Source organism: Corylus avellana, chromosome 3, assembly GCF_965113065.1.
Source record: "Corylus avellana chromosome 3, dhCorAvel1.hap1.2, whole genome shotgun sequence".
In the NCBI taxonomy this organism is placed as follows: Eukaryota; Viridiplantae; Streptophyta; class Magnoliopsida; order Fagales; family Betulaceae; genus Corylus; species Corylus avellana.
The window spans coordinates 21,626,155-21,645,335 of NC_142492.1; the positions used below are offsets into that span (position 1 = coordinate 21,626,155).

Genomic DNA, 19,181 nt, shown 5'->3' on the forward strand with positions numbered 1-19,181 from the left:
GATATTACTAAATTCTTATTAGTAACATGTCAATCATTTTGACACGTTACTAAACTTTAGTAACGTGTCAAAAATGGCATGTTACCAAAAATTAGTAAAAAAATTTTTTTTTTTTTCAAATTTATTTCCGGAATTTGGACGAGTAGAGCTCTTAGGCCTACAAGTTTTGTGTTTTTTCATTAAAAAGAATTTCAAAGCCTTTACTATGATCCCAAGCCAAACTCCTGCTGCTTTCTGTTGGTCTCAAATCTCGGCTACCCATTTCCCCCACGATCTTTGCCTTACTCTTCTATAGTGTCTTGGGTCAACAATACACATGTAATTAAGAAAAGAAACTAAACAAGTTGCAAATAATTAATTAATTTGAAAGAGATAAACAGATCAAAAAAATCAAAAAAATTAACCATAAAAATTAGAAAAATTACCCATTAGAGCATACGATGTCCGTTCCCCAAGTGGATTCAACTAGAAAAATCGAATCAAACCAACCAGAAAATCAGACCCAGAAAAATTTCACACACCCAAACCTAGCAAAAAAATTTCAAACACCCAAACCCAAACCCAGCAGAAAAATTTTTCTTCTCTTTTCATTTTCTTCTTATCTTATCTTCTTTTTCTCTTCTCCTTTTCTTTTTCTTCTTCCCATTTGAGAGAAGAGGGAACTGCCAATGGGGGTATACTGGGCGTGAGTGCAAAAAAGAGAAAAAGAGAAGAAGAAATAAGAGAGAAGAAAGAAAAAGTGGGGCAGGAAGGAAGAAAAAGAGGAAAGCAGTTGGCGCATGTTTCCAATGCCCGTTGGTCGCGTGTCAAATTTGACATGTTGCCATTTAGTAACATGTCAAGTCAAATTTGACACGTTACTAAAGTTTTCGAATTTTAATTTTTTAATTTTTTAATTTTATTTATTTATTTCAGTTTTCGAATTAGTAACGTGTCGAATTTGACACGTTACCATTTAGTAACGTGTCAACTTTGACACGTTACTAAAGTTTTCGATTTTTTTTATTTTTTTTTTTATTTTTTTTTTCAGTTTTCGAATTAGTAATGTGCCAAATTAATAACGTGTCAAATTTGACACGTTACTAAATTTTTTTTTATTTTTTTTTAGTTTTCAAATTCATAACTTGTCAAATTTGACAAGTTACTAAAGTTTTTGAATTTTTTTTTTTTTTTTTTTTTTCAATTTTCGAATTAATAACGTGTCAAATTTGACACGTTACCATTTAATAACGTGTCAAATTTGACACGTTACCATTTAGTAACGTGGGTAAAGTGACACGTTACTAAATGGTAACATGGCAAAAAATAATGAACAGTACACACGTTGCTAATACTACATTTTTTTCTAGTGTTAGGTAAGTTTCTGAGTACAGGAGGAATAAAAATGAAGGCTTCTGGTTATTTATATAATAAGCCAAGAGGAGAAGAATGAGTACTCATGTATTATGGAATGACAAGTGGCTGCTAGGTGGCGTATCAAAAATCGATTGGGTTGTGCATGCTATATAGGTGTTCAAGAAAGAAAGGGGAAGAGACACGTTAATATTATTAGCATGGAGGCTACGGTTGTTTTTTTTTTTTTTTTTCAGATTTTATTTATGCAATAAATCCTCCTAGAAATGCCCCAAGTTCTATAGGTACAGCGACTGAGAGCAATTGTAACATATTCTTAATAAAAATAAAAATATACTCATATCATCTGATCATCACAGGAACATAACATCACTAGAGTATTATAAGCTCTCATTATGAAATTACAAACACATAATATACTAGCATTCAAAAATCTCAAAAGCAATAAAGTTACATAATCTATGCTTGTCCTAGGTGGTCTAGCCTATAGAATGGAGTTCCATACACTTCTATTGCTACTGCTCCTGCTAGTCCTAATTGATCAAGACTTTATCTACCAAGATGCCCACCGGTACCCCTGTCCTCAGTACTACGATATATAGGGCAAGCTGAAAAAAGATGTATAGGGAGAAGGGATGAGTTCGACAACTCAGTAAGTAGCCACAACACCACAATGCTATAAAACATGCTATGCAGATTTCTATGTCAAAATTTATGTCATGCACAATAACAATTTATGTAGAATAACATAATTAACAAAATAAGCATGATAGTTGCAAAATGAGTAAGCACTTCCTTTTACTTTCCTTTCAAATTAATTGTTTTACCCTTTTACTTGACACCACAAAATTATCGTGAGCAGCGCACATTGGCTTGTCCCAAAGGACCTATATGCTCATCCTGCCGTCACAAGGGAGAGCTACCAGGTTAGAAACTTTCCTAGGTGAAGGCTACCTGGCCGGTAGCACGCACCTTCTCGTAACCGTCTTTCGGTGTGCTTGCCATGCTACCCTATGCGGTACCGATCGTCACTATAATCATGTATAGGGTTAAACATTTATAAGCATGAATGCACATATAACATTTCATATGATCAGTAAGCTCATCTGTAATTGTATGCTATGCCACGAACTTTGAGAACTCTTTTTATTCACAATTGCAGTCATGCATAAATCATGAAATATGGTAACTATAACACGTAAAATTCTTAAACAGTGACATATGATTAAATAAAACTTGGCATTAAAATATGACAGGAAGTGCAATTGAAAATCATATAAGTGAATTCTTTATAAAATTCCCAACATTTTTTCAAAGATTTATAATAAAATTTGTTGGGGTTTTTGGTGTTGTGTCCCCTTATCTGGCATTTGATGATGGGTTGAGTTGAGTTGTCCTTTTACCTAAATAAATTGCAAGAATAAACTTAGGAGCATTCTGGAATTTTAAATCTAAAATTAAATAAAGGTACCCTTAAAGTTTAATCTTAAAGGCATAAATCTTTGAAAAAATTAAAATTAAATTGATTCTATAGTTCCAAGGTGTATATATATATATCCTACCTAAAATCACTACACAAGATAAGAATCTTATTCGAAGATTACTACATATATATCTATTTAGTCCATTCGTGATGAATATAATCTAGTCTAAACTATTGTAAATATCAGAAAGCGCCGCCTAGAGGGGGAGAACAAAAGTTCTCCCCCTCCTCCCCTCTTCTTCTCTGGTTTTTCTTCCCCTACCCTCCCCGCCTCTTCCCTCCCCCTCTTTTTCCCCTTTGGCTTGTCTTTGTTTTCCACTTGTTTGTTTGTTTTTGGCACACTTTGTGGGTTCCGTTCTTGGGGGATTCACTCAAACTACCCCCAGTTTTTTAGGGCGCCGCTGATCTCCTTCACGCCGCTTTGTCGCCCGCCGTCCACTGCCGGGTCTGTTATCGTGCCCTCCACCGCGTTTCACTAGCCCTATTCGCTTCCAACGCCAACTTCGGTTTCTAGCAAGCACGCGATCAGCCCTTCTTCCGACCGTCGTCACCTGCCTAGTGTGCTCCTTTTTTTGGCTTTCCGGTTTGTACTTTCATTTTCCCTGTATTTTTTGGTTTCTGTTGTCCACACCCCCCCCCCCCCCCGGGTTATTTGTTTCTTATTTTATATATCCTGTTGTTTTGCTGCTTGTAATAAGGCTATGTTCTCTTGTTGATCCGTGAGGTATTTGTTTATGGTCCAAACCCTTGGGTTGTGGATGAGATCTATATTCTCGCTTTCGGGTCGAGGAGGAAGAGTTTCAGTATGGGGGCTTTCTACTCCTAGGTCGAGGAATAAGAGTTACATATGCATTGGAATGAGTCTCTTTAGAGCAGATCTGTTGTCATATCTAAAGATTAGTCATGGGTTAGCGGATCTTGTTTGAGATTGGGATGGTTGTATCTTTGACGTCATCTTCGACGTTTTGTAACCTCGTAACTTCGGCTATGGTTACTTCAGAGCTTTTTGCTCTGTATTGTAAGAGCTTTATGCTCGTATTATCTTTGTATGTGACTGGAATGTTTTCCTCTTCAAAAAAAATGAAATAAAAAAATAAAAAAACTATTGTAAATATACATATATATATCTATAAAGATCTTTCATGTGAACAAACAAAATCTTATCCAAAAATATAGCATAGATATCTATAGATATATAATCCTTATGTGATATCCAATTACCAAACCCAATAATGCTGCATATATATATATACACACAAACCTTACGTGACTACACATATATATGTACATGTGTGGTGCTATTCAATTATCCTACAAGCCTTACATATATACAATCTTTACGTGATATATAAAATCTAATCACATAAATTACAGCACATAAATATACTGACCTACAAATATAAAATTATGTCCAAGTCAATTTACATAAATATATATACGCATAGCCCTTAAAAACTCCTATATTGAAATAACAAAATTGCTTGATTGATTATAATATTGAACTCAGAAAATTTACAGAAGCTAACACCCAATAACTAACACTGATTTAATTAGTATTTCGCATAATTCCTAAAACAAATACCCATATAGAAATCCTAAACAAAAACCCAAGAAATATAAAAATCAAACCTCAAAACTCCATAATTTCCACTAGAGTTCCCAAGATCCAACAACCAATATGAAATATAAAAAACAATAATAATATAGAAAATTGACATGAGTATCTATATATTCAACCCATACGAAGCAAGAAATATAAACATTCTCAAGGTGACAAAATAATTAACAAAGAAAAAGAGTAGAATTTTCTTACCTAGAGAAACTATTGCTGAGGTAAGGGAATTTTTGAGGTAAGTTTCTGAGTACGTGAGGAATAAAAATGAAGGCTTCTGGCTATTTATACAATAAGCCAAGAGGAGAAGACTGAGTACTCATGTATTCTAGAATGACAAGTGGCTGCTAGGTGACCTGTCAAAAATTGATTGGGTTGTGCATGCTATACATGTGTCCAAGAAAGAAATGAGAAGAGACACGTTAATATTATTAGCTTGGAGGCTATGGTTTTTTTTTTTTTTTTAAGATTTTATTTAATCAATAAATCCTCCTGGAATCTAGAAGACTCCCAAGTATTTAATTGGTTAATAACCCCACTAATAATCTCATAATTAAAAGAGTCCTCTTTTATATATATATTCTCCTATTACCACATTGAGGTGAGAAGAGAGATAAAATCTCTTCCTATATTCTAAGAGATCTACATGATATTTAATTGGATAAAAACTCACCTAAAGTTCTATTCTGATGGCTATTGCTATATATGTGTATATAAATATTCACATCTTTGTATAATCACATGAATTAAATTCAGCAAAAAGGAAAATAAAAACGAAATTTAAAAAGAAAACTTACTAATATGCAACCTCGAATGACCTTGCATGAAAAAAAAAAAAAAAAAAAAAAATCAGATATAAGTAGTACAATAACTGTGCTTGATATATATATATATATATATATATATATATATATATATATATATATATATATATATCAAGCACAGTTACTGTACTACTTATAGATCTGATTTTTGTAATATATATTTCAAGCACAGTTATTGTACTACTTATATATCTGATTTTTTTTTTTTATTTTGTTTCATGCAGGGTCATTCGAGTCTGCATATTAGTAAGTTTTCTTTTTAAATTTTCTTTTTATTTTCCTTTTTATTTTTCCTTTTTGTTATTTTGTTTTTAATTTCACACATGTGGGGAGGCATTCCGACACTCCATGGACCATGTTCATTATGCTATGACCATTATCACCATGTTAAAGAATGTCCTACAATGAGACAAATTTCTAACAAAATTAATGGGCATAAGAACACATCGTTCTCTAGATCGGGAAACGACAACTATCTTGAGTCCTGCAACCCAATCTGGAGCCAACAATCAAATTTCCCATGGCAATCTTAAGCTCCTAGAAATCATACGCCACAATTTAATGAACAGCATCATCAATCATATCCGCAATTCTATGATCATTCATATTTATCTCAATCGGCTCTACAACAACAAAATCAGATGGCTGCCATGCAGAAGACATTAAATATGATTTTACACTCCATGACTACTCAGAACATGTCTCCCATTCAGCCAACCACCCAACTCGAGGTATGTGCCATATGTTGTCATTCTGATCATTCTACTGAAACGTGTCATTTGTATTCATCTGAAAATCAGGAGCAAGAGTCAAAGCTGAATAACCTGGAGAGTATGATACACACCCTGGTAACTTCGCAACATCAATTGATGACTGATCAAAAACAATTCAATGTAAGGACCAATTAAGCTATTCAAAGACTAGAAGTACAAATAGGACAATTGGCCAGGGAGTTGAGTGCATCTCCCATCAATTGGCCTCAACAATATTAAGAAGAAGAGTGCCAAAGTCAGTTGAAGGAAAACCCCAATGGACAATACATGGAGAAAGAGTGAACCTACTATCATGCGCAAGCTGTCACACTGAGGAGTGAAGACGTGGTTGAAAATCAAGTGGAAAAGGGGAAGGAGGAGCATACCGAAGTTCCACAGGAGCCACATCAGGAAAAAGAAGAGAGCACTATGATTTTTTCAACATTAGCTTTTATTCCTGAAACACCAAGAGGCCAAGAGAGAAGTCTGTTAGAGCTACCACATGAACAAATTGAGGAAATCAAGATAGAAAAGCTCCCTGAGTTTTCTTCCTACTTTATTCCAGTTCATGATTCCCCACTAGATGAGAAACTATTTGAGAAAACTCAAAGTGGTACTCCCCAATCTATAGACATTTGGAATCACCTTGCAACAGAAAAGATTTATTCCCTTTGGTACAAGAGAATGAAAAATTGGTGTTTCAAGTTTAAAGTATCACAGTTTGGTTGAAGATGTTAAACTTAATGCTTATGGGAGGCACCCCACAACATATCATTTTTATTTTGTTTGTTTGTTTTATTTTTATTTTGTTTTATTTCTATTTTTATTTTGTTTTGTTTCCATTTGTTACTTTAGTGTTTTGCAGGGACAAGTGTGCTTCAATTTAAGTTTGGGGGTGTGCTATGAGCCATACTATTCCAAATAGTTCGTCTATCTCCCAGGTAAATTCTTTCCCTGTTATACACACATTGAGGACAATGTGTAATTTAAGTTTGAGGGTATGGGAGACGCTTTACACACACTTTGTCCCATTTTTTAAAAAGAAAAAAATATGCATGTTTATGTTGTCTTAAAATTTTGGTTGATCTTAAAAATTGTGACTTGATTCCCATTAGTGAGCTTAAAATTTTGAACACATGATTTGATGATAGGATTTTTCAGTTTGGTTACTTACTTTTGGCAATTAAGAATTCACATGTTTGATCTAATCTTACACAAGCACATTAGCACATAATTTGTAGGGTATGACATGAATGTTTGATGTGTGTGTTTCTATGTCTTGGGTGAAATTGTATGACTTATTAGACGGATACATTGGCATATATATATCTATCCGTGTGTGTGTGTGTGTGTGTGTGTGTGAGATAAAAAGAAAATAAAAAAAAAAAAATCATTGATAAGCTTTTCACTAAGTAACTGAACCTTTTGCCTCAAAGCATTGAGCGTTCACGTCAAAAGATGAAGAATTTTGATTTGGTTAAAGTCATGGTTAGTTTGGTTTCATAACCTTTTTAACTCGAGTTAGTAAGTCCTTAGAGGTGTTTTACTCCTAATGCCCTAAAACCATCTTGTTTGGGAGTCATTGACCTAACACTCGTTACAATGGTCAATTAAAAGTTTAAGAGAACCAAACATTGCACAGCTTGACCCAAAAAAAAAAAAGTTATGCCATAAATATTCATTCTAATCAGGATGTCAGTGAACTTTGAGATATTGAGACATTGATCATTGCAAATAATTGGAAGCTTCATATTTGTGTGCTAGTTCACTTTACACTGTTTTGAACTTGTGATGCCTTAGCTTGTCTTTTGTAAGTGATTAGACTTTAAAATTCAAATTCATTGTGAAGATGGATTTTATCATTTTAAGCTTGCTAATGATTGAAAATCATGGTTTTGACTGATACTTAAATTTTTGGATAACATGAACTTGTACATAATGTTTGTGGGTAACATTTCTGGAAAACCCTCACGTTCACTCGTCCTCTAGGGAATTCCTATGGGTTTAAAAGGCTTGTTGTATATGCTAAATGCAATCGAACATCACACGAAAGATGGATTTATTTTTTTGTTTTCTGCTTTTTCATTTTGTTTTTAGTTTCGTATTAGTAAGGGACTAGCAATATGTAAGTTTGGGGGTATATATTAAGTGCCAAAATATTCATATTTTAGACCTTAAACTTATATGTGTTAATTCCTTGGTGTTGTTAATTTGTGCTATTTTACTTCCTTTTTTATATTTTCTTTGTTTTATAGGTTTTTGGAAGAAAATAAAGCATTCCTGGAAGTATCGGACTTAAAGGATAAAATTGGGAAAAAGCTAGAAGACTTGAAAGAAGCAAAAGCATTCTGGTAGTGCGATCGATTGCAGGTCCCCTACGATCGAGCGCACTTCCAGAAAAGTCAAGATGTGAAGAGCGAGGTGTGCACTCGTGCGCACAAGAGAAGACTCGATCGCATTGCGATCGAGCGCAGAAGACATACGATCGATGGCAGAGATGCGATCGAGCGCACCCCTGCGCTGTAGAATTCCAGAAGCTGTGGCCAGACTCCCTTTACTTTCCATATTAGGGTTTTTCTAGTCTTAGTTGCACTAGGATTGAACCCTATGATTTTACTAGGGTTTCTAGGTTTTCTAGAGTATTCCTAAGCTTATAAATAAGACCTCTAAACCTTTAGAATAATCATCCTTGAATAGACACAACTTTGGGAAGAGGAATTGGAGGCTACTACTATGAGTGGTTTTCGGTTCTTTCTTTCTCTTCTCTTTTTAGTTTTATTTAATTATGTATAACTAACTCTTAAGGAGGGAGAGATTGAAGCCCTAATTATGTTTATTTAAATTTCAATATTGGCGCATTTGTGATAATCATATTGTGTTACTTAACTTGATTAATTCCTATTTTCTCAAATTCTTAATATGTATGTGATTGGCCATTATATGCCTGTGGTATTGATTAGTTAATTAAATCAATTTGGATGATCGAGTTCTGGGTTTAATAAGAGTAACAAAAGAAATCCACACCGGGTTCTTGGGTTAATCAATATGGGGAACCGGGAATAGACATCCATGCCCTAGGCCTCATGTGTTTGTCGATTTTCACAGATTTATGCTTTCTTAAAGAACAACTTAGCAGACACCCATGCTAAATCATTTAAGAAAGAAAATAATTAGAGTAGACACCCATGCCTAATTCGTTGCTTAGGAAAATCAATAGCTTAAGGAGTAGACACTCATACCCTTAGGTTGGCAAACATTAAGTATTTATAATATGATTGGATCATTAGCATATCGTTATATTATCTAAGTATGATTAGTGGTGGATATCAATGCCCTACCTTTACCTTATCTTTATCTTTATTTCTTTTCCTTAGTATCAATATCAATCTTGTGATAATTTTGGTGCTTTAATTACTTCTAAAACAAAATCAACAATCTCAGTGGGATTGATCTCGTACTTGCTGTACTATACTATCGTTTGATCTTGTGCACTTGCGAGTAAAAAGTATTAAATATTATCTTTTAATTTATGTAGTATTTGGCACAACAACGTGTTAGGAGAAGGAAAGTGTAAGATTTCTGTCAAAGGTTCAATTATTGTTTTGCATGATGTTTTGTATGTTCCTAATATCAGGAGAAATCTAATATCCATTCATTATTAGATAACAACGGATACAGGATTAAATTCAAATCTAGGAAGGTCTACATTAGGAAAGGGAATACTTCTGTAAAGGGTACAAAAGTGGATAATATGAATTTAATTAAAGTTATTAATAAAGTTTCTATTTCACATTACTCACATGTGTCTGAAAGTAGTTCTTATTTATGGCATTTAAGATTAAGCCATATTAACAAAAATAAATTGATAAGAATGAACAAAAGTGGATTACTACTTCATATTAATTCTGGAGATTTTAATATATGTGAATCATGTATTAAAGGAAAAATGACTGACATGTCTTTTTCAAAACACTGCAAATCAAAAGAATTATTATAAGTAATTCACTCAGATATTTGCGGACCATTCAAAACTAAGACGCATAAAGGAATGGAATACTTTATTACCTTCATCGATGATTATTCAAGGTATGGATATATCTACCTCATCAAAAACAAATTTGAAGCTATTGATAAGTTCAAAGAATTCAAATTGGAGGTAGAAAAACATAATCAGAAGGATTCAAGGACACCTGAGTGAATGATGGTATGCGTTTCTTTCGCCTCATTAAAATATTTTTTGGGCGAATGACAGTTGTAAATAACAGACATTATAAACTAACATAAATGTAAAATCCACTCAAAGACATTATGTTAAGTTTGGTATAATATATGTATACCAATAATATAACAAATCATCGGAAAGAAGTGTCAATGTTTATCTCAAATAGGGATAACCTTGGAGATAAGAAACTGAATAAAAGATTCAATTCAATTTTCATATGGTTATTATGTAAAAATCATTAATTATAGTTTGGGTGTGAACTGTTTTCCCAACTATGGATAATTAATGTTAATTGCTTAGATTATATAGCAAGTAAAGCCACCACTAGTATGTTGTCAGTTAGACACATATGATAAAAATGTGCAATTAGATGAAATAAAATAAGTGTGCACACAAAAAAAATGTTATGATCTGACTATTGTCTGTAAGCATATGCAGATAAGGAGTTGACATGTTTAGCGGTATCAAAAGCTAAACATGTACAACTAAGGTTTCATTACTAAATTATAATAGTATGATCCAAGTGGGAGATGATGGTGCACATGATAATCGCACTATTATTAGTATGGTCATCCCCATACTATCATGTAAATTTTACGGGAAAGTACAATTACTTACAAGTGGAGGTAGCAGGTCAAGAGTTGTCACTCTTGACCAAAAGTTGTATTGGGACTCTATACGAGAATGCAAATTATTCTATTCCATTTTTACGTTAGTTTTTGTTGTCTTAGTTTTCTGTTTGGTTTTCTGCATTCTAAAGTCTCTTGTTCTCCACCGGATTTCCACTCTAACGGCTGAAATCTTTTCTGTAAATATTTTACAAGATCCTACGGTTAATATCCTACACAAGTAACATAAGACTTCATCATCTATCTCTCTTTCTCTCTTTCTTTCTTTTTTCTGTTCGATTTAGGGAAGGACAGTCAAGAAAATTACAAAAAATAAAATAAAAAATAAAATAAAGGCGACAAAGCCATCCTTAAAACAATTAGGAATGAGTCAAATAAAATAATCTGACTCATCAAAAGAACTAGGATCACCAAAAAAGACGGATAAAGTAGGTAAAGTTCCGTAAATGAAACAAATCCTGCGCATGGCATGGATTAACAAAACGGCCATCAATAGTTGGTTAATGGTAACAAAACACGATCAGCAGTAGTCGATTGAGAGGGAGGGATAACATTGTCAAAAAAAGATGAAGAGGCCATCACAAAAAGGTCTCCAAAACAGGAATAACCCAAACACGTACAATTAAGGGAGACAACTAGCCACAAAAAACACTGAGAAGAGAAAAATACACGGATTTTTTTCTTTTTATTTTTTATTTAAAAAAAAAAACTAAAACTTTCAAAGGCCCAATAACACCAATGGAGGGAAGGGCAAAGGAAGATGGTGTGAACACGGTTGTAGGCCAACATGTGTGAGTCACTCGTCGGCGCGTGAGACAAGCAGTACGGGCAGATCTAGAAATTCGTATTAGGAGGGGCAGAAGAAAAAGAGTAGGAACTAGGATCAAGAAAATTAAAAAAATACCGTTGCAAAAAAAAAATACAAAATTTTTGGGAGGGCGGACGCTGCCAAGAGGCAGGAGACCACCAAAGGATACCGGCAGTAGCGGTTGGAGGTGGCAGATGGGAGAAATAGAGATGAAAAATAGCCTCTCTAATTATTAATTATTAGAAGAAAAAAAAACACAAAAAGAAAATAAAAGGTGAAAGATGAAAGGAAGCAACTTGCGTCGCTAAATGCGCGTGCATAGCGGCAACGGGTCCCATGGGTGCATATATGACAGTACATACAGAGCTTCTCTTCATCAATATTCATATAATCATGTCTTTCTCTAAGGTTGTTATTTTCAAGAATATGCTCATCCATATATTCGTGATTTTCAAGATAGTGAGGGTAGCTATGATGTAAGCCATTACTTGATGTATTTATTTATATTATAATAATAATAATAATAATAATAATAATAATAATAATATAATATATTTATCTACCCGTGTCGGTATATAATTGAAGCCATATGTTGACATATATTAACGAGTTGTAAAATAGTTGTATGTCTAACATTTTTCTTTTAAAAGAGAAGAATCAAGTAGTTAGTGAAAAAGACGATATTATCAGGTGAGATTATTAGAGTTGTTAAGATACAAGATAATGCTACACCTACAATCACATGACAACTTGTTAACGTGTTAACATGTGATTGAAGGGTGTTAAGAAAATTAACACCCTCTAATTACATATTGTCACGTGTCAACATATTGTAAAGGAATACTTGTGGGCTCTAACATTTTTCAAGATACAAATCTAGTAATATAAACTAACTATATATATATATATATATATATAATTTTTAATTTTTAGTGAAACGTAATCCTCTATCATATAATTTTTTTTTTTTTTTTTAAACTTTTGCATTACAACTAATGTAACATGAAAATTGACGTGTTAGGGTGTGGGTTGAATCCCATTTGATATCAAATAGAAAGAAGGCATATATAGTTTTGCTTACGAAGCATTGTCATTTTCAGAATCTTGCATCACGTAATAGCAAAGATGTGATCAATACGTGGCAAAAAAAATAGGAAGTCAATTTTATTCAGGTAAGGTTTAAATAATGTCTGATTAAGTTAGTCCCCTAAGCTAAGAGGTGATGAAGTTTGTGCCATGTCAAGGTCGGTTATTTGTTATTTTGCTTACTTAATTAATTAGTTGGTTATAATTTAAATTTATAATGGCGTTAATTAAAGTCGTGTTAGAAGCTGAATATCATCTTCTACGTACACGTACCCTTAAAACACATTATTACACTAATTAATTAAACACATTATAGTCAACCCATTATTAAATCTTTCAAACCTTTTACTAATAATTTTATATATACATGATTCGAATTTGACTTTGACATGTATTCATTTTCACCAAATGCATGCGCAAGACCTACATTAATCGTATGCTTATAGAAGACAACACAAAGCATGCAGATTCGAAAGCGGAAATTAGATTGAGAAATTCTTTAATAAAATGCAATTTAAGTAAATTTTAGGTTTATTAATTAATATAATTGAAAATGCTTATCTACACAATAATTATCTGCATCTACATTAATCTCTTATTGGAAATTCATTGGTGTAATTATCTTAAGCGAATCAATATTTAAACTAATCGCGTAATCAACACAATACTAATTATCAAGCTCGTAAAAATTCGGAAAGGAAAAATATGGTTGGTGAAAGGCAATGGAAGGTAACGGTGGCAGCCAATTAAGTTGGGAACGTTAAAGTTATCGCTAAAAAAAAAATTGTGAACGAAGATATTTTACGATATACAACCATTAGGAGTCTGGATCATGCAAATTAGCATTTAAGACTCTCTAAGACCCCCTCCAATCACATGCTGACATGTACCAAAAGTTGTTAAAAGTTATATGTCAAACTTTCTTCATTTAGTATATGGTGGAGAAGAACCTCATTGAATATAGAGTCCCAAGTCCCAACTCTCATATGCTCAAGCATATGGTGGAGAAGAACCTCATTGAATATAGAGTCCCAAGTCCCAACCCTCATATGCTCAAGCATATGGTGGAGAAGAACCTCATTGAATATAGAGTCCCAAGTCCCAACTCTCATATGCTCAAGCATATGGTGGAGAAGAACCTCATTGAATATAGAGTCCCAAGTCCCAACCCTCATATGCTCACCGCTAGCATAACGCTGCATGATAATCAAGTGGTTTTCCTCTTTTACTCCAAATAGTGGGCGTCCTTTTGTTCTTCTCAAGGAGCATTTCCCTATTTTGCTTTTTGGTTATGTGCATGGCGTAACAAAAAAGCACCTCTTTTTGTAGAGGGCTGTTAGGCATCCTAACACTTTTTTTCAAATTCTTGTTCCCAAACAATCTGAACCCCACATTCATTTAAGAAAAAAAAAAAAAAACAAAACAATATAAATTTATTTATTTATTGAATGGACAAAATCATTTGAGAAAAAGAATTTGAAAAAAAGTATTGAGATGTCTAGTATTATCCCTTTGTATGATCACTAACGCCACTCACACAGTCAACCTATAGAAGCTGCCAATAGCGTGCTCTCTCATTCCAAATGACTTGATGTTTCACCACAAGTCAGATGAACATTTTACACATCAAGTATAGAATTCTTACAATCTATATATTATTACTACATCCTTGCATGCAATTGACTGATCATTTAACACAATGTTCCATCACAATTTACTATTACATTCTGTTGGCATAATACTAATCCCTCACATTTACACAATCTATCATTGTTGCTGTCCATAATTTCCAGAGACCCCAACATAACATTACATTGTCACTTTGTCAGCTTCTTTAATGTCACCTTTGCCGGTAAAGGCTTCCTCAAGAGCCGGCCTAGCTGCATCCCAGACTGCCACAGGAAGACATTTGAGTAACAAAGGAAGGAAAAAGAAAAAAGAAAATTCGAATTGCTTTCGCTCATTCAAATTTTTTCATTAGAGATATGTATAGATGGAATCCAGGCACATTGAAAACCGCCAACTATCAGACCAGTAGCTCATTTTTTACAAGAATTATAAACAATTTAACCAAATTTGCTTTCAGCAAGGAAATTTTCATGAAATCTTCAACATATAACACATACAAAATGAGTAACAGAAATATTAAGGAAATTCACGACAAAAAGAAAAGACATCATCACCTATGGGTTTCTTACAAAATTCTGCAGTAGACTGGTTCCACAAAGACATCCAAAGCTATAAAATATGCTCTTTAAGTTATGACACAGTGCAAGATACGTGACACAACAAGAGTGAACCAAGATTATAGCTTCGACATACGTATTGAATGCTGGAGAGGTGCATTGCACTAAAGGATTTTAGTATCAGAAAATTGTTACCATATACAAAATATACACAAAGCCACCTGCTTTGCATTTTGTGGCACTAGAATCAACGTTATCAGCTACTAACATGGCTAACCATCAACATTTACATTGAACACATGGTTGGGTCTCTAAAGTGTCATCAAGCACCAAAAATATGAATGAAAATAACTAGTACACCAAGAGATGGAAACGAATCAACCCCAATTAAAGCACATAGGACAGACGGAGTGGCTGAGTAAACAGAGTGTGTAAAAAGGCAAATGCTTGTGCCTTGTAGTACTGAGGAATAATAGATCAACCACTTTTCCCCTAAGCCGGCCAACAACTCCCACAAGTGAACACACCAAACAGAATCAAATGATATGATAACCCACTGCTATTTTCTCCATAAAATGACCAAAACAGCAAAAAATAAATAAATAAATAACGTTCCAGCAGAAATTTTCTGTGATGACAGAGACAGAATTCTTGTATGCAATTCTAAACAAGTAAACACAAGCTTATCAGAGACAGAACAATCCCAACTCTAATACCTCACCAAACAAACAGGATTGCCTCTTACAATGACTTACCAATCAAAAGAATGTTACTTTCCTAGTTACAGAGACCAATTAATATAAACTCACCCACAATTCACAAAATCCCCTCTGAAAACCTTAATAGCAAGCTTCATTATCAATTACAATTACTCAAAAACAACCTAAACCGAAAAAAAAAAAAAAAAAAAAAGAAAAAAGCATGCACAATTTATAAAATTGGTACAAGAGACCAACTAACCTTTCAATTCTCTTTTTCTCCCCATCTCCTGAAGTGCATACACATAATCCACAATACCGAAGATCTGGGAGCTTGAGAGCATGACTGCGACGAAAACAAAGCGATACGTATCGAGCTACGACTGGAGCTAGGGAGGGAGCTAGGGTTTTGTGGGAAATGAGGAATACCCGGAAGCTTGTGATTCACAGATCCGGAAACGAGGCACACTGGAGGGAAGAAGAGGGTCGTGGATGGAGATAGATGGGTTGACGCCCATTGTAGGCCTCCCGGTACTTGACCGGCCGAGCTTTCAAGGTGGCTTTGGAGATGGGTTTGGTTTGATTTTGGCAGCCAAATTTGGTTTCATAAGACCTGGAAAAATATGCAGAGCTTGGGTCACGTCCTCCTCCAGAAATGTCACATTCGGCCTGTCTGGATGCCAGAAAGACGCGCTTTACGCTGCCCAGAAAAAAAAAAAAGGGGCTTTATTTCGTAAAACAATTTTCTTTTTCTTTCTTTCTTTTTTTTTTTTTAAGTGGAAATCTGATCCGCATCAGGGTGGGGGAGGGTACATAGGAGTGAGTGAGGCAATTAACAAAGACTAAAAACGTGAAGGACCGAGCGGTGAGCTGTAGACACATTTTTATTCCGTGTATGAGTCAAGCTGTCATTGAAAGGCTTACTCCTCCCCGACTTTTCTCTCTTTCCATCCCCCAAACCATTATATATACCCCCTCCTCCTTCACTTCTTTCTTCACCACCTACTTGTTCCCCATTTTTTTAGCTTTCACTACTATTCTATTCTTTGAAAATGGAATTCGCTTCCCTGTTCAAGTTTTGTTTTTTTGCTTCCATTTTCTTCATCTTTCTCTTCCATTCCCTCGTCAAGTTCTTCAATTCCAGTCGCCGGAAACTGCCCCTCCCGCCGGGCTCCTTGGGTTGGCCTTACATCGGCGAGACCTTTCAACTCTACTCTCAAGACCCAAATGTCTTCTTTGCTGAAAAACAAAAGAGGTTCATTTAATTCTGAGTCTTATTCTTTCCACTTTATCAAATTTCTAGCTACTTAATTGATTGTTTTGTTAATGGAAGATTAATATTGGTTTTGATATATTTATAGGTTTGGCTCTATCTTCAAGACCCATATATTGGGGTGTCCCTGCGTGATGGTTTCAAGCCCAGAAGCTATGAAATTCGTGTTGGTCACCAAAGCTCATCTCTTCAAGCCCACATTTCCTGCAAGCAAAGAGAGAATGTTGGGCAAACAAGCCATCTTCTTTCACCAAGGAGACTACCATGCCAAACTCAGGAAGCTTGTTCTCCGAGCCTTCCTGCCCCAAGCAATCAAAAATATTGCCCCCAGTATTGAATCCATTGCCAAAGATTCTCTCCAATCAATGGAAGGCCGGTTGATCAACACCTTCCAAGAAATGAAGACAGTGAGTTCACCTCACCTTCAATTCCCACGTTTCCTTCAGTAAAATAAAATAGAACGAAGGAGGGGACTCTGCTTTTCTCCACTATGTCTCTTAATCGAAGATATATGTTCTTTCTTTGCAGTTTACGTTCAATGTTGCTCTGCTTTCCATATTTGGAAAGGATGAAGTTCTTTACAGAGAGGATTTGAAGCGATGCTACTACATCCTTGAGAAGGGGTACAATTCAATGCCCATTAAACTTCCAGGGACACTCTTCAACAAATCCATGAAAGCAAGGAAGGAGCTTGCTCAAATCTTGGCAAAAATCCTCTCAGCCAGGAGGCAGATGAAACTTGATCACAATGACTTACTTGGGTCATTCATGGGTGACAAAGAAGGCCTCACTGACGACCAGATTGCCGACAACATTATCGGAGTCATATTCGCTGCTCGTGATACCACCGCCAGCGTGCTCACATGGATCCTCAAGTACCTTGGCGAGAACCCCTCTGTTCTTAAGGCAGTCACTGTAAGAAAATTGATTATCTTTCTCAACCGTCTCTTTTCATAAATTGAATTAAATTTTTAAAGAAAAAAGCACGAAAATTTTACTTAAAGAGATTTTTCTTTTCTTGTTTGTGAATTTACAGGAAGAGCAAGAAGAAGTTATGAGGAGGAAAGAAGAGAATGGTGAGGAGAAAACTCTCACTTGGGAAGACACAAGAAAAATGACAATCACTTCAAGGGTGATTCAGGAGACACTTAGAGTCGCTTCAATTTTATCTTTTACTTTCAGAGAAGCGGTAGAAGATGTTGAATATGAAGGTCCGTTTAATTACTTCAAAATTGACTGTAAAGGTAGTTCTATTTTATATTTTTCCTATTTTTTATACTAATTTTTGTTCTGGAAATTCTTCTTCAGGTTATCTTATACCCAAAGGGTGGAAAGTTTTGCCACTGTTTAGAAATATTCACCATAGCCCAGAGATCTTCCCAGAGCCTGAGAAGTTTGATCCCTCAAGATTTGAGGTAAAAATTTAAGTCAACATATTGTATTTTTAATTCTTTTTCTTTCTTTTCTCAAGAAAGTATTTTACCCCATAGCTAAATTTTAGTTGTTTTTGAATGATATCACCAGGTTACTCCAAAACCCAATACATTTGTGCCATTTGGCAACGGGACCCACTCATGTCCTGGGAATGAGTTAGCCAAACTGGAAATTTTAGTCCTTCTCCATCATCTGACCACAAAGTACAGGTAGGCAATCAGCAATAACAGAATCAGCAACCTTTTAACCTTTTCCACTAGTGATTATGGGTAATAAAAGACCAGCTTCTAAAAATAGAATGTCTGCTGACATGGGTTTTGTCTGTTACATTATGCAGGTGGTCTGTGATAGGTACACAGAATGGTATTCAGTATGGCCCCTTTGCTCTTCCCCAGAATGGTTTGCCCATTAGATTATCTCTGAAGAAAGATGCGGCTACATAAAGCTAGTCCCAATTACAATACAGACTTTCTACATAAAGAAAGAAAGAATTAATTGCCTCACCAAATTGGTTCCTATTACTGAGATATAACGAAGAAGATTGAAGAACAAGACCATAAAGAAGCAAGTGAAGAAAGAGAAAACTCATCTTCACTTACATAATTTAAGTGAATAGAAATTAATAAATTTAATTATTTAATTAATATATACATTATGCAAAGGCATAATTATAAGATAGCAAGTAGCAACAAAGGCTGGACATCACGCGCTGAATTGCAGAGTGTTTAAAACAAGCTAAAAGCTGCATATGATATAAGCAAATAATAAGATAATAGTCGCCGTCGTACCTCTTTGAGGACGTGTGTATTGTTATTATTATT

General features: G+C 34.6%; 1 protein-coding gene and 1 long non-coding RNA gene across 2 annotated transcripts; one reads left to right on the plus strand and one right to left on the minus strand.

The window, feature by feature from the left end:
* Positions 1–14,459: 14,459 nt before the first annotated feature.
* Positions 14,460–16,361, minus strand: LOC132175578 (uncharacterized). The gene is made up of 2 exons (XR_009439446.2): positions 15,916–16,361; positions 14,460–14,661 (listed from the first exon to the last, which is right to left on the minus strand). It is a non-coding gene; the product is annotated as an uncharacterized LOC132175578 (long non-coding RNA).
* A 260-nt stretch (positions 16,362–16,621) lies between these two features.
* LOC132175150 (abscisic acid 8'-hydroxylase CYP707A2) lies at positions 16,622–18,554 on the plus strand. Its single transcript, XM_059586993.2, is given in 7 exon segments — positions 16,622–16,908; positions 17,015–17,333; positions 17,455–17,841; positions 17,963–18,137; positions 18,235–18,341; positions 18,451–18,488; positions 18,490–18,554. Coding segments are annotated over 7 exon segments (1,260 nt in total). The 5' UTR covers positions 16,622–16,705; the 3' UTR covers positions 18,521–18,554.
* Positions 18,555–19,181: the final 627 nt, after the last annotated feature.